Raw genomic sequence first — 16,077 nt, 5'->3', positions numbered from 1 at the left:
ATGAATCAAGAAAAATACCATGTTGGCTATATATCAGTATTTATATATTAAAAACACATGTTTTGAATATCAGTTATTCAATGCAAATGTTATACATTTGTAATTTAATTAAACTGAATGAGGCTAATATACAATTTGGGGTAAACCTGTAGTCCGAAAAAATAGAAAAAAAAAAATAAATACACAAAACCTGCTCACTCTCCTCTGAATTGTTTTGGCAGCTGAGACCGAGTGTGAGTACCGTATAGAATCAATTCAGCCCATCTTGCTCGTTTGGTTGTTAGCAGCAGATCCCAGAATCTCATCAAGCAGCTTCTTGAAGGATCCCAGGGTGTCAGCTTCAACAACATTACTGGGGAGTTGGTTCCAGACCCTCACAATTCTCTGTGTAAAAATGTGCCTCCTATTTTTTGTTCTGAATGCCCCTTTATCTAATCTCCATTTGTGACCCCTGGTCCTTGTTTCTTTTTTAAGGTCAAAGAAGTCCCCTGGGTCGACACAGTCTATACCTTTTAGGATTTTGAATCAGATCACCGTGTAGTCTTCTTTGTTCAAGACTGAATAGATTCAATTCTTTTAGCCTGTCTGCATACGACATGCCTTTTAAACCTCACCTAGAATATTGTGTTCAGTTCTGGTCACCTCGTTACAAAAAGGACATTGCTGCTCTAGAAAGAGTGCAAAGAAGAGCAACCAGAATTATTCCAGGTAAAAGGCATGTCATATGCAGACAGGCTTAAAGAATTGAATCTATTCAGTCTTGAACAAAGACTACGCAGCAAGCTGATTCAAACATTTAAAATTCTAAAAAGGTACTGACAATGTCGACCCCAGGGACTTTTTCAACCTGAAAAAGGAAACAAGGACCTGGGGTCACAAATGAAGATTAGATAAAGGGGCATTCAGAACAGAAAATAGGAGGCACTTGAAGCTGCTAGATGAGATTCTGGGATCAATAAGCTGCAAACAACCAAACAAGCAAGATGGGCCGAAATGGCCTCCTGTCATTTGTAAACTTGATGTTCTAATACAGTCATGTTCGTTATGGTAACTGCTTTATTGGGTTTTAAACTGTTTAGTAAAACATGACCTAAAGTGAGTTTTTTTAAACATTGATAAACGTTCATAATAAAATAGATGTAATAGTCTTTGCGATGTGTTTAAAACACCCAACAGCATTTAGTAGTAATAAAATTGAGATTAATTTGGTATAATAGTGTAAAAAGCGCTTGGTAAAGTACTTGGTTTTTATTGATGTCTACGTTTATCTACACAAGGCACAATCATTTTGCTGCAATGTTTTAAGTTTACCGTTTCAATTTAAAATGAAAAGTTAAACTGATGACCAGGGATCCTAGTTTTCTGCAATAAAAAAATGAAATTTTGCAGTTGTAAGACGCTGAAATGATCCAAACACAGTGGTCTGTTTCAGTGTTTCGATGGCCCTGCTCTTTCAGCCTCATCTTGTTTAAGTTTCCTTGCATTAAATGTATGTTTAGCGCTTCCCATGTGTTCTACAAGGTCTGCCTGCGAGTTTAACACTAACAGCTGTGACAGAAAGACAATGAGTTCTGGTGATAAATCTTCCTCCCGACCTGTGAGGGCGCTAAAGAACGGGAGGAGAAGTATCTGGAAGGGCTGGCCTGACAGTTCGTTTCCGGGACCGGGAAGTGGGTCAGCCTGGAAGGAAGCGAGACTCTGTTGTAAGACCGTATTGATTTGACAGGTAAACGAGGGGCAGCTGCAAGTAATAAGGCAGCTGCAACCGTTTACCTAGATATCATGCGGGATTACATATAGGGGCCAGGGTAACGCTGTTCTTTTCCTTCGTTTGGGTTAAGCCAAGGACCGAGAAGGACGAGACAGTAAAGTACTGTGATACTGTGTAAAGAGTTGCGTGTGTGTGTGTTTGTGTTGTTTAAATCACTGTAAAAAAATAACTGTCTGTGTTTTTACAACCACCAGACAGCTAAAGCACATCCGGAGCTGTCGCCTTGGGCCAGCACAAGCCGGATCACCACTTCACGAACTGTCACCAAATAAAAAGTATATTCACTCACCACCAGCACGACTGCACGCACCCGAGACGGGTGAACGTGTTTTTGTTTTCTTTATTTCAGGACTGTAACCTGTCTTTTTCATCCCCGCGCTCTACACATCGTTGTGTATTGCCGGGGTTTATTATTTACGGTCGCTAGACCAGGAAACCAAATAAATATAAACATTTGTCACTGGATTACCGTTGTCTGCCTGTCACTCCTGCACCGCATCACCGCTACACCTGTTCCCCTTACTAACCACTTTGCCACACGTGGTGTCAGAGCACGGGACTATGGACCGCAACGCACTGATGGAGCTGCTGCAGGCGCTGGAGAGCAGACGCGACGCAGAGGAGAGACCAGCCAGTTGGGACCCTGCCTGATTGGGGAGGCTCAGGCAGCCTACCAAGCCATGAGTGACCATCACGCCACCGATTATGACCTGGTCAAGCAGGCTATCCTCCGCCGCCTGAACATCACTACGGAGACCCACCGGGCGCGGTTTAGGGAGTACCAGAGAGCCCCGGGGACACGCCCCAGGGTGGTTGCAGAGTGGTTGTGCAACCACATGGTGCATTGGCTGACCCCCGGGAAGAAGACCGCCCAGCAGATGGGGGAAGCCATTGTGGTAGAGCAGTTTTGCCATGTGGTTGGCGCCGAGACCCAGGCGTGGATACGGCGCCACAACCCCGACACCCTGGAGGAGGCGGTCAAATTGGCGGAAGATTTTGAGGACTCCCTGACTTCTGCCCGGATCGGGATCCTGTCGGCCCCTGCCCTTCGGAGCAGCCGACCTCTCCCTCCCTCTCCTCCAACACCACCACCACCACCCCCCGCGTTCCAGGGACCCAGACCTCCTAGAGCACCGACCCCATTGGGCCCCCTTGCCTTCCCCCCATGGAGACCAAGGTTGACCCCCAGCGGGGGTAGAGGTGCTGCCCCTGCCCCGTTGCCATACCAGCAGCGGGACAGATTTCTAACCTATGCCCCCTCTGTCACTCCTATCTGTTTTAGGTGCCACCAGCCGGGACATCTGGCCAGGTCATGCCCCGCTGCCATGGAGTGTGACGTGCCGCGTGCAATTGGGCACCTGAAACTGGTAAGCGTGGGGAAAATGGTCGGGAGGGGCCTTGTTTGATTAATGTTGTGTTAGGGAATGTGAAAACCCACGCATTAGTGGACACAGGGTGTGAGCAGACTTTGATTAGGACAGCTCTCCTGGGCGGTGTGTCGTGGCGGCCACGAGGTCAGGTGGCCATCTCCTGTATCCATGGAGACACGGCGGCATACCCCACATTAAAAGTATATTTATCGGTAGGACCGATAAAACGTCACCTTGTAGTCAGGGTGGCGGAAAGGTTGCCACACCCAGTTATTCTGGGCCGAGCCAAAATTCAAAGAATTGATGCAAATAATGGCAGTCTCAGCCACACACGTAAACGTGGCAGAAAAAAAGGGAACGAATTGGTGATGTGTTTCCTTTTCACACTGAAATGTTTTCCCCTCTTTTCCGTCCTAGAAAAACAAATAAGGAGAGATGGACCGCGAAATGGGAGGGAGCATTTGTGAGACAAGGCTGGGGTCTGGTGGGAGAGTGCTGCAATGGTAACAAACGCCAATCGAAAGGAGTGGGAACGCAGTGTGACCGAGAGAGCGAGGTTACTGGACCGACTAGAGCAGAGGTTATTCCGGTCCCTCTCAATGTACCGGACCCGTGGTACTCAAGCGCGGACCTAGTGTGGGGCCAACATAATGACCCGTCACTGGTGCATGCTTGGGGGCAGGTCCGGTCCATTGAAGGTAAGGATGTTGACGGCGCTGGGGCGCTAGTATATCCACATTTCAGTATCAAGGGGCAATTACTGTATAGGGTAAACCTAGCCGCGGGCACAGGACAGCCTGTAACACAATTGTTGGCTCCCCCGTCTTGTCGGACCGAGGTCATGAGGCTGGCGCATGATATCCCTTTTGCGGGACACCTCGGAGAAGACGAGGGAACGGATATTGGCTCGATTCTATTGGGTAGGTCTTCATACTGATGTGTCGAGATATGTAGCCACATGCCCAGACTGCCAGCGAGTAGCGCCGGGTCGAGTGCGCCCTGCCCCTTTGGTCCCACTGCCGATTATTTCCACTCCTTTCGAGCGCATTGCAATGGACATAGTGGGCCCTTTGCTACCTTCTGACTCCGGGTATACGCATATATTAGTGGTGGTGGATTACGCAACGCGATACCCGGAGGCAGTTCCATTGAGGTCCACTAGTGCCGCTGCAATAGCCACCGAGTTAGCCCAGATTATGGCTAGAGTAGGGATCCCCAAGGAGATTTTGACCGATCACGGAACCAATTTTCTGTCCAATACGTTACAGCAGGTGTACAAAATATTGAAAATACGTCCCATCAGGACGTCCGTTTATCATCCACAATCGGACGGTCTGGTGGAACGTTTTAATCAGACCTTAAAGTCGATGCTGAGGCGATTTGTAACACAAGAGCAGAAACATTGGGCATCACTTCTCCCCTACCTCCTTTTTTGCGGTGAGAGAAGTGCCGCAGAGTTCAACGGGGTTCTCCCCCTTTGAGCTCCTGTATGGCTGGCAGCCTCGCGGCATTCTCGACCTGCTGAGAGAGGGGTGGGAGGAGCACAGAGGCTCGTCTAAAAATGTAGTGAAGTATGTGCTCCTACTAAGAGATCGTCTGGATTTGGTCGGTCGTTTGGCCCGAGACAACCTCAGATCGGCTCAGCACCGACAGCAGCAGCATTACAACAAAAATGCACGGATTCGAACCTTTCGACCAGGGGACAAGGTAATGCTGCTACTTCCCTCATCAGAATCAAAACTGTGTGCTAAATGGCAGGGGCCGTATGAGGTGATTCGGGCTATAGGGAAAGTAAATTATGAAATTAGACAGCCCGATCGCCAGAATGAACGTGAAATTTACCATGTTAATTTGTTAAAGCCCTGGCAGGCAAGGGAGGTCTTATTTATAGCCCCAGGCAATATGGAGGATGATTTAGGCCCCTGTCCAGAGACCCCGAGCACAAGAGCGATTTCAATGGGGGAACAGTTGGTTCCGGATCAGCAAAGAGAGCTGCGTAAGCTTATTGAGGAGTTCAGTGATGTTTTTTCTGACGTGCCCGGCAGAACAAACTTAGTTGAATATGACATTATCTCTCCACCAGGTGTCACAGTGCGAGAGAGACCGTACCGGATCCCGGAAAGTCGACGAAGTGGCGTGCGCAAAGAGGTATGGGATATGCTCGAGCTTGGGGTGATTGAACCTTCCAGGAGCGAGTGGTGCAGCCCCATTGTTATAGTGGCTAAGAAGGACGGCACCAACGGCTTCTGCGTGGATTTCAGAAAGGTAAACGCTACTGCTAAGTTCGATGCGTATCCCATGCCTCGGGTCGACGAGCTTTTAGACAGACTGGGAAAAGCGAGGTTTATTTCCACTCTGGACCTGACGAAGGGATACTGGCAAATCCCTTTAACCCGCAGCTCCAGAGAGAAAACCGCATTTTCAACACCAGAAGGGCTGTTCCACTTTAAAACCATGCCATTTGGGCTACATGGTGCGCCCGCTGCCTTTCAGAGACTGATGGACCAGGTTTTACGCCCACATCATGAATATGCAGCAGCGTATATTGATGATGTGGTGATTTACAGCTCCACCTGGCGAGAGCATTTGGCTAGGCTTGCAGCCGTTCTTCAGTCTCTAAGAGCAGCCCGGCTGACAGCTAACTTGAGGAAATGTGCGTTTGCCAAAACAGAGACTCAATATTTGGGATTTTTAATGGGAAATGGAAGGGTGAGACCTGTGGTCACCAAAATCCAGGCTTTGGTTGATGCAGCGATCCCCAAAACCAAGACTCAGGTGAGGTCACTACTGGGCTTAGCCGGTTATTACCTCCGATTAAGCGTAAACTTTGCCAGGCCCCCACTCTTATTACCCCAGATTTCACCAAGAGATTCATCCTCCACACCGACGCATCGGATGTAGGTTTGGGTGCAGTCTTGTCCCAAAAAGTAGCTGGAGTAGAACACCCGATATTGTACCGTAGTCGAAAAAGTGTTTGGCCATTAAATGGGTTACTCACTCTTTACGATACTACCTGCTGGGACACTCATTTGATCTTGTCACAGACCACGCCCCACTCAAGTGGTTAAGCACAATGAAGGACAGCAATGCCCGGATAACTCGGTGGTATCTGGCGTTGCAGCCCTTCATGTACCATATGGTACACCGTGCGGGGAAAGACCACCAAAATGCGGATTATTTTTCCCGGGAGGGGGGAGCAATGGGAAAGGTAGATTTAGCCGAGTGTTCCTTCGGCTCCACTCTGAGCGGTGGGATATGTGACAGAAATACAATGAGTTCTGGTGATAAATCTTCCTCCCGACCTGTGAGGGCGCTAAAGAACGGGAGGAGAAGTATCTGGAAGGGCTGGCCTGATAGTTCGTTTCCGGGACCGGGAAGTGGGTCAGCCTGGAAGGAAGCAAGACTCTGTTGTAAGACCGTATTGATTTGACAGGTAAACGAGGGGCAGCTGCAAGTAATAAGGCAGCTGCAACCGTTTACCTAGATATCATGCGGGATTACATATAGGGGCCAGGGTAAGGCTGTTCTTTTCCTTCGTTTGGGTTAAGCCAAGGACGAGACAGTAAAGTACTGTGATACTGTGTAAAGAGTTGCGTGTGTGTGTGTATGTTTGTGTTGTTTAAATCACTGTAAAAAAATAACTGTCTGTGTTTTTACAACCACCAGACAGCTAAAGCACATCCGGAACTGTCGCCTTGGGCCAGCACAAGCCGGATCACCACTTCACGAACTGTCACCGAATAAAAAGTGTATTCACTCACCACCAGCACGACTGCACGCACCCGAGACGGGTGAACGTGTTTTTGTTTTCTTTATTTCAGGACTGTAACCTGTCTTTTTCATCCCCGCGCTCTACACATCGTTGTGTATTGCCGGGGTTTATTATTTACGGTCGCTAGACCAGGAAACCAAATAAATAAAAACATTTGTCACTGGATTACCGTTGTCTGCCTGTCACTCCTGCACCGCATCACCGCTACACCTGTTCCCCTTACTAACCAGTTTGCCACACAACACATTACCATCAACGTGCAATTTGTCCTTGCCAAACTCAATGACCTGATCTTTCAGGGTGATTTTTATTGTTTTCAGCATCTTTGAACAGCTCCGAATACTGAAGTAAACTGAACTTGAATGCCGGAAGCAGTTTTATTACAGGTATGTTTACATAAATTTAAAGCAAAAGTGCCTGTGTTAATGTATTACACGTGTATTGATTTGGTTATTAAACCAAAAGCAGCCTTGCATGTTTTTTGCCCCTCCCCAAACTTAAAACTAAAATGTCTCCGAAAACATAAAAAAAATCTGCGTTTTCCTATGTTAATCCACAGCAAACCGCTTCCTAGGATCCCTGATGATGACAGATAAGCTATGGTGAATTACAAACTTAAACTATTTTCCTGTTTACATAAACTACAGGGTTTTGGATACAGCAGCATAGCGCATCCTCCTCTTTCTTTGCTCATCAGTTTGCTGGGGTCTTTGTTCGCTTCATTGGTCAGTTTCCCTAGTTATAGCAAATGCTGCTCCTGGTCTGGAACATAATAAATCAGTGGATCTGCGTACTACAACACCGTCTCATGATCTGACTCCAGTGATCCCAGATCCAATCCCATTTTTTTTTTTTTTTATCTCATCAGTACAACCGGCCCCAGATGACTGGTGTTTCCGCTGGGTCCTTGCGGTGACTGCTATACAGAGTAGCGATTATACAAACACATTGAGAAATAAAAGTTTAGTACTCCTGCAACGCGAGGGGACATGTCCCCCACGTAAACTACACCTATACCCTTCAAAATCAGACCCAGGACAATCAAGGAGGGGAAGGCGGCAAAACCGTACAAGCAATCTTAACTGCATACAAAAACAAAAAGCACTGAAGCCATGTATGGGGGCTTACAATAGTTTTAATTTTTCAAAAAAGTATTAACATTTGTATTATGTTATGGCGTTTAAATGGAGTACAGATTCCACAGAACTCTACAAATGACCAATAAACAGCAACAATATCCATTTCTTTGAAACCTCTCTACTATCACAAATATGTTCTTTATTGCCAGCCTGTCCTGTTTGCCGATTAAATAACATGGCATGGGAAATTGTCATCTTTTAAAAAGACCCAACATATCAGCAATGAATACAACAGAATGTGAAGACTGACTAGCCTAAGAACTTAGATATTCAATGACTTTTTCACTGAAAAAATAATGTCTTTTATCTGAGGTACACTGTTGTCTTCAAGGATCTTCGCGTAAGGCATGGGGATGTCTACACCAGTCACCCGGATCACTGGTGCATCCAGATAGTTAAAGGCTGGGCCTAAAGGAAGGAAACACACACACACACACACACGAAGGACTCCAATACCTACAATTCACTTAGCTGAGATTCCCTGCTGAACACTATAAAATATTCCAAGCGAGAATGTAGGAAAAGCACAATGCATTCTTTACAGAGTCAAAAATGGTCCGCTAAAGAAAGTACCACTTCTTGAGCTACGCTCAAGTACATTTACAGCATGCATATTACATGGTCACCTTCATCACCTGTCTTGTGTGGACTTACCTGCTGATAATTACACTGTTGTGCACAGTTTGAGTTAATTGCTGCTGTTAACAGGATCCCCCCTCCACCCCTTGGAAAACCAAAGTTCTGCTGGCAACACTTTCCTGGGACTGGTCATCTCATTTTGATTTTACATCGAATCTTTCTTCCTTACAAGAAGATTTTTTTTAGTTTTTGTCCCCCCCCCCCCCCCTCCCCTCTTATTAAAAGCCTGGCAATTTTCTAATTTGGCGAGGTTTGTTAAAATATTATTATTATTGTGGAAGAGATCACCGGCATTGTAGAAATAAGGTTGAAGATATTACCTTCCATGATCCTGGCACAGATTTCCGCGCCAACGCCAAACTGTGGCCACCCCCCCTCCACGGTGACCAGGTGATTGGTCTTCGCCACGCTGCTCTCGATCGTCTCCATGTCCAGGGGCCGGATACTGCGGAGATTGATGACCTGCGGAGAACGAGGGCTTGCCATTATACAAGCAAAATATAGCAAGTGTATAAATAACCAATCCAAACATGCAACCTTCCTCTCTGTGCAAGGTGAAACACAATCGACACTCAATACTTAGTCAGTATCCATGCAAACTCGCTGTTCCACTGTAGCTCTGTTGATTTACACACAAATCAATAGTACACCCCCTCCCCCCCCCCCCCCCCCCAAAAAAAAAAAAATTAAAAAAGGGGGGTGGGGGTGGGGGGGGGGTGGCACAGCACCGGTACTATGCAAATCAGAAAACAGCAGTAAACTGTATTCAGAGCACCGGTACTATGCAATCAGAAAACGGAATTCATACTGGAGCTAGACACACACTGCAAGAGGCAAGACCCACCTCACACTCAATGCCTTCTTCAGCCAGAACCGCTGCTGCATCCAGACAGTGCCCCACATACCTGGAGTGGGAGACCAGGGTAATGCGAGTTCCTGAAGGAAGAGAACAAAAAACAGACATCTTAATCCCTCCAGGACCAGCGACTGTACACGGATTGGTTTTAAGACATCTAGTCTTTGAACAGTTAAACACCAGATAATGACAATCTTTTCTTAGTCATCTTGAAATGACAGTTAGAACCCCTTAAGATAGTTTAGGCCTCTGCAATGAGGTTACAGCCCTAATATTAATGAAGTCCTTAATACAGCAGCCAAGAGAAACCTAGCGGATTGCTATGACAATCTTATTTTTTTTAAAACCTAAGAATCAGAATATTGTTGATTTTTCTTGTTCCTGTTGAAGCAACAAAAAGGATTTCATTTTGTGTTGCCTGCATGGTCTGAACCAACAGCCCTTTTATTATTTTTGCCAGTTTTACTGCCTTGACAGATCCACAATTTGTAAAACAAAACCTAAAATATACAGGGTTTATCTTTATGAAGTTTCTATATTTCATTGGCATATTAGTCATGCAGAGCAGCTGAGGTATCGTGTCTACAGTTTCACAGCCCTTCGTTCACCCACCTTGCCTCTCTACCTTTGCCTTTCCAATGGGGACAACAAAGTCTTTGGACTGAGCTTCTTCTGAGACCTCAAAGGCAACGCCGTACAACAGCTCGTTTTCAAGAAACACAACTGAGAAACAGAACAGGGAGGAGATGAAGCTCACATTTATTACAGAACAAAACACCAGAAGTTCATTTGAAGGACAAGCCATTCACTGTCCTACCCTTGTATCTAGAACATTAGTGCCCTGTTAAAACAAACCCATCTGGTCTTTTTATTTAGCATGTGTCAAGCTGTTGCAGCCCTCCAACACTAGCAGTATGTCTGGTACCTAGATAAAGCAGAGAAATGCACGTTTTAAAAAGGTGGGAATAACCAAATACTTGCAACAATGGCACTAGGCTAAACGAGTAAAACATTTCATAACATGAAGTTATTTTCTAACTCCCACTTCAATTTAAATTGAGCTTAGGTCTGTTGGAAAACATGGAACAAGTATTGAATAGCAGTTTGCTACGCATGAGGAATGACAGCTGTATTCATGTTATTTTTCTGAAAAGTGATTTAACATTGGATAGAAAAAACTGTTCGTTCCAAAAATGCAAGCACTGCTGTGATAGATGAAAGCTGCAATATGGTAGAGAAGTTAAGATTCTTTTGTGTCAAAGCAAATGGCTGGCCAGCAGCACACGGCTGTACAAACAAGTCCTTTGATCTCCAGCCCTGACATGAAAGAAGCTTGCCCTTCGGGGAGTCCACTGGGGTATAAAACTAGTTAACAGGTTTTTGCTTAGAAAATACAGCTGGTTTATGACGGGGTCATAAAGCTAGTTTTCAAGGGGACTGAAGGAGCCAGGCTCTAAGACTTCAGAGATCCAAAAAGATAGTGCCACTGGGATCAAAGGGTCTTAGGCAAATCGGAGAGATAGGAACAAGGAAGGAGAGATAGGAACAGGTGTATGGACCTTTGTGGCACCAGGGTCTGAAGAATGCACTGAGCTCAGAGGTCTTCACACTAGATCACACACACACACAAAATGGAATATATGGTAACAGGATAATGAGTTGTACCTTTTCTATTGGTTAAGTGTCAGAGAAAGAGGAGGAGAGAGACACCTATGCAGAAGGGTATTTAATGTCATGCAACGATTGTAAGAACAAGTATTCTGTTTGTCCTGTACCTGGGACCAGACTCCCTGCATATTTCAATAAACCTAACAACTGAGTGAAGAAAAGGACTCTGTGCATTTTCTTGAATCTACTTACTCATCATCCTTTTTTTTTTTTTAAGTTACATCAAGGTCAAAGTGAAATGACTTTGGAGTTCTAGGCTTCAAACTCATTTGATAATCCAGGTCACAAAAGCATCACGTTTGCCATGGTCAGGATTGAGCACTCGTGATGGCAGCTTTCCTTCCACACCTGGTCTGACTGGAGCCAGAATACTGTCCTTTTAGAAGCACAAAATTCACAAACTGAAAAAGAAAAAATGGCAAGTGTTACATATACCTGGGTTGTCATCTCTGATGGCAGCTTTGAGGAGCCCTTTAGCATCTTCGGCGCTCCAGGGGCTGAGCACCTTGAGCCCAGGGCAGTGCCCATACCAGGCTGCAAAGCACTGGGAATGCTGGGCTGCCACTCCAGCAGAGTGGCCATTGGGGCCTCGGAACACGATGGGGACGGATTGCAGCCCAGCAGACATGTAGTATGTCTTGGCAGCAGAGTTTATAATCTGGTCAATGGCTTGCATGGAGAAATTGAAAGTCATGAACTCACAAATCGGCCTCAAGCCAGCCTGAAACAGTAAAACATCAGAATCAGAAACAAAACTTTTTTTAAAGCATGTACAACACAGGCTTTCGGGGCGATAGGATCTGCTGTATAAAGATTATAAACACACTGGTTTCAAGAACATAAGTGGAAACTTAAGGCAAAGAAAGTTCCTCCAACTTCAGAATTTCATTTTTTTCTGAGGAACTTTCTTTGCACTTGCTTAAACATTAACATTTTACATTACATACAATATTCTAGCTTTAACATTACATACAATATTCCTTCAACACATTCTCGCATAGTTTGAGAACAGTTCTCTAAACACACAGTGTATCCTCCATTTCTATTGGACATTCAGCAGTGTACCAACTGTAGACATGCAAGCAGTCCAAGGTTAAAAACAAGAGTGAAAAGGGTTTATTCACTTATAATGAATAGAGAAAAAAGGAATACACAAATTAAGTCTAACACAAAGCTGTACTACAACAGAAACTTAAGTCATCCAGAAACAGGTCACCGTCATGGTCCAACACATTTAGCATGGGTTTGTAACACTGTGGATATGAACCATGACTCAAATGATCACATGATATATTTGGATCTTGTGGTAATGCACTTTTATATAATTTAAATTTACAAATATGATGGATTTAATTGCTATAGATAGGGCTGTTTCACAGTAAAAATGGCTCATTTCATAGTCTAAATAGATACTTCAAGACAATATATTTATTAAAGCAGAAAAATAGCATTGTCACAGACTTGATAACCTTAGATATTATACAACAAAATGTTTCTAAACATTTAAATGCTGACCTGAACAGTAAACGCTACATTGTAGAATATTTTGTTTAATAATTTAAAAAAAAAAAAAACAAAACACATGGAAGCAAACTAAGCAGGCTGTCAGGTTGCTGAATGCTGTGGAACAGGCAGCGCAGCAATAAGGGCACGTTTGCTGCATTTATTGAAGGTGATAAACATGGATATTTACACTGTCCTTTCAGAAATGGGAATTCTCAGGGAACTGCACATTACAGAGCAATGGGTAAATTTCACGATAACCGTGAATACAGCCTTAGTTACAGGCTCCCCCCCCCACCCCCCTGCCGCCACCACAATATTAACTAATATAGATTCTATTTTTCAATAACATGTGCTGATAAATGACTAACTCCCAGATTCAATTTGCCACAACAGCAGCATCGCATTTCAAATTCATACAAACTTCCCTGACAGGGATACTTCATTTCTTACCATAGCAGAACCGACTGCAATTCCAGCAAAGCCCATCTAAAACAAAACAAATGAAAAGCATGAAGAACATTGAAACGGTATTGAGGTGACTATACTCAAGGTACTGCCAATCCAGCGCCTGGCTGCTCATACCTCTGCAATAGGAGTGTCAATGATTCGCTTATCTCCATATTTCTTCCATAGTCCTCGACTGACCTGAAAAATACATGAGGCTTTAATTATCTATACAAATTTCAAAGTCAGAATACCTTTGCAATGAATTTTTAAAGTGCAGTCCGAGCGGCTTTGTTACCTTGTATGCACCATCGTACTGTGCCACCTCCTCCCCCAGCAGAAACACTCGCTCATCTCTCTCCAGCTCCTCGTCCATAGCCTGGGTCAGAGCATCCCGAACAGTCACCTGAAACACACCCCCACTACCTTACCAACCTGCACACGCACAGCCAAGGAAAGGACTGCCACAGCTCTCCCCCCCACCCCCCAGAATATCATTCCAAACTTTTAAAATGTATGACATTAACAGGACGTTATAATAACTGTTATACTATAATATACAGTCCAAGAGCAGGAACTGTGCCACAGTGTGGATGTAAGTAAGGTAAAAACTTTAATCACACAATGTGTGTGTGCCACTTAAAATAAAATCAACCTGTGTCTTTGTTTCTATTCCATCTGTGACAACGTCAGATATGTGTTACATTTCAACGCGAATAAACTAGAATGTGCTATCTGGACCACGCTTGTCCGCGGTTTTGAAACCCCGTTTTGGACCTTCCCCTCCTGTCTGCATGCCTGCGTTCAGAGCAATATAATGGTTTTTATTACTTTTTGAACATTTAAATTACGAGCGAATATCTGAACATGAAATTAAATCCCGTGTTAGTCCCAGCACTAGCTTTCTGTAGGAGTCTACCCCTGTTTAGCTTACGTATTGTTCAACCTATAACTCTCCAAACCCGCTTTAACTGCATACACTTCGGTATCGGAATGTGTGGACGCTCGAGTTCCTAATGAATGCTCCTCCCCGTGGATCCGACACTCAGCACAAGCAACACGAATCACGGTAACCTTTCCACGGTGAATACATGACTGGGAATAACTTACCTGCACTAAAGCAGGCGCTGTTTTGTGGAACTGCCTCCGCAAGACCACAGCAAAAACATTCTGTTAAAAAACAAAACATGAATTTAACGCTCATTGTGTTTGTACGAGTTAATAAAACTGACATTACTTTATTTTTTTTTAAAACCATTCCCTTACCATCCCAGAACGAACGCAGCTTTCAAGTAATGCCATCTTGTCCCTGTGCTCTAGCCTTGAAGGATATTGTTAAACTACGATTGCTACCCAATGCTAACGACTAATGTTGGCAATAGGCGGGTCTTAGCTAATCGATGTCCAATCACGGTGAGTGTCTGTGGTGAGGCGTCTGTCAGCTAACTGTTGTGATTGGACTGCTTGCTGGTCAAGGGCAAGTTAAAATCTCGCGGTGGAGTTTACAGACAGCTATGGACCAAGAGCATCACCTGAAATGTTAGGATTGAGAGATTAAAAACAAAAAAACGATATGAACATAATTGAGATTTTATTTAACATCATTTACAATTATATAACAAAAGGCTACCGCAAGCCATTTTTCAATTGTTGTCAGTTTTTCGTTAAGTATATGGAAAACTACATAGCTGTATGTGTAATTCATTATGTTAACGTAACATTATGCAACAGGTTTCATTCAACGTTATGAAGAAAACTTAGTTAATTCTATAGCGTGATTAAAAACTTTTCGCCCTAGCTCTAAATATGCCAAGGATGACAGTATATAGACATAGAGTATTTCGTATCCTACAGTTATATAATTAATAGTCCGTAAAGTAAATCATTTTGACATAACATAATTATTATTATTACTATACGTAAAATAAAATAATTACTCGTGTTGCTTAGTAGGTAATATAAATTAAGATATAACTAAGGTAACAGGACAAAAAATGAAATTTCCGAAAAAAAGTTTGAACTATACAACAATAGCAATAGAGCCTTTCATCACAAGGATCTCAAAGCGCTTAGCCTTCACACACACACACACGAAGAAAACGAACACTTAAACGATTACATTAAAATTGTTTAACCCTTTGCGGTCCATTGTCGGACTGGGTCCGACATTGCAATTATTCCTCACAGGTCCTTTGTCGGACTGGGTCCGACATCATTATAGCAACGCAATAAACGGGTGTTTAGTCGTTTTTTCTCCGGAAAAAGCCGAGAAAACCATTCAATTGCCGAGTGGTAGCGACAGGAGCCGAGACAAGTCGGGAAAAAAAAAAAAAAAAAAAAAAAAAGGCGTATTTCATGAATAGTCATACATGGTATCAGGTATCAGATAATGGGCGTCCATAATAAACAAGCTGGCTAAGTGCGTCAGCGCACTGAGACTATCATGGACATTTGCAGAGCTTTTTTCAGATGTTATAGTAATAAAATAATGACTTGGATCGCATTATTGAGGAGTTTGGTGATAAAACGAGTGATCTGGAGATGATCGATCGGTATGTACGACTATTATTATTATTTATTTCTTACACAGCTGAACGCTATAGCAAACAAAAGGCTGGGGAGGGGCTGGAGATGCCTAGTGTGTGCTTTGTTGATATGCAGGGCCATTTAAACCCGTTTGACTGTGAAAAAAAATACTTTTAAACAGCGCGTCTAAAATTAACTGCGCGTGTGAAAATTAATTAGACCTGGCGTGCCTGACGCGCGATTAATAAATGGACCGCAAAGGGTTTTAATACAGAATATGAAAAAAACAGAAATTAAAAAAATAGTATTGTGTAAAAAAAAAAAAAAAAAAAAGCTAGTTTGTAGAAATAGAACAATTAAAACAAAAATAATAAAACAAATTGAAT

At 43.8% G+C, this 16,077-nt stretch overlaps 2 protein-coding genes across 2 annotated transcripts; one reads left to right on the top strand and one right to left on the bottom strand.

Moving 5' to 3' along the window:
* Positions 1-882: 882 nt before the first annotated feature.
* On the top strand, positions 883-7,269 carry LOC131701602 (zinc finger protein with KRAB and SCAN domains 5-like). Its single transcript, XM_059000449.1, has 2 exons — positions 883-3,138; positions 6,808-7,269. Exons 1-2 carry the CDS (start codon positions 2,452-2,454, stop codon positions 6,883-6,885), a joined length of 765 nt encoding a protein of 254 aa, XP_058856432.1. The 5' UTR covers positions 883-2,451; the 3' UTR covers positions 6,886-7,269.
* Positions 7,270-8,030: 761 nt separating this feature from the next.
* Positions 8,031-14,564, bottom strand: LOC131701598 (pyruvate dehydrogenase E1 component subunit beta, mitochondrial). The gene is made up of 10 exons (XM_059000441.1): positions 14,432-14,564; positions 14,276-14,335; positions 13,464-13,571; positions 13,304-13,366; positions 13,172-13,207; positions 11,651-11,936; positions 10,160-10,270; positions 9,536-9,627; positions 9,012-9,153; positions 8,031-8,460 (listed from the first exon to the last, which is right to left on the bottom strand). The coding sequence occupies exons 1-10, from the start codon at positions 14,465-14,467 to the stop codon at positions 8,315-8,317; spliced, it is 1,080 nt and encodes a 359-aa protein (XP_058856424.1). The 5' UTR covers positions 14,468-14,564; the 3' UTR covers positions 8,031-8,314.
* Positions 14,565-16,077: the final 1,513 nt, after the last annotated feature.

This window comes from Acipenser ruthenus, chromosome 25, assembly GCF_902713425.1.
Source record: "Acipenser ruthenus chromosome 25, fAciRut3.2 maternal haplotype, whole genome shotgun sequence".
In the NCBI taxonomy this organism is placed as follows: domain Eukaryota; kingdom Metazoa; phylum Chordata; class Actinopteri; order Acipenseriformes; family Acipenseridae; genus Acipenser; species Acipenser ruthenus.
The sequence above is the reverse complement of the archived record's forward strand: the minus strand, read 5'-3'. Positions and strand labels throughout refer to the sequence as shown.

Bases quoted from the DNA above. Each gene is read 5' to 3' on its own strand.
- LOC131701602 (XM_059000449.1), top strand. From the start codon at position 2,452: ATGAGTGACCATCACGCCACCGATTATGACCTGGTCAAGCAGGCTATC. The intron at 3,139-6,807 runs GTAAGCGTGGGG...TACAACCACCAG, and splicing joins CAATTGGGCACCTGAAACTG to ACAGCTAAAGCACATCCGGA.
- LOC131701598 (XM_059000441.1), bottom strand. From the start codon at position 14,467: ATGGCATTACTTGAAAGCTGCGTTCGTTCTGGGATG. The intron at 13,208-13,303 runs GTATGAGCAGCC...GTTTTGTTTTAG, and splicing joins TTGACACTCCTATTGCAGAG to ATGGGCTTTGCTGGAATTGC. The intron at 9,628-10,159 runs GTGGGTGAACGA...CTCTTCCTTCAG, and splicing joins GGCAAAGGTAGAGAGGCAAG to GAACTCGCATTACCCTGGTC.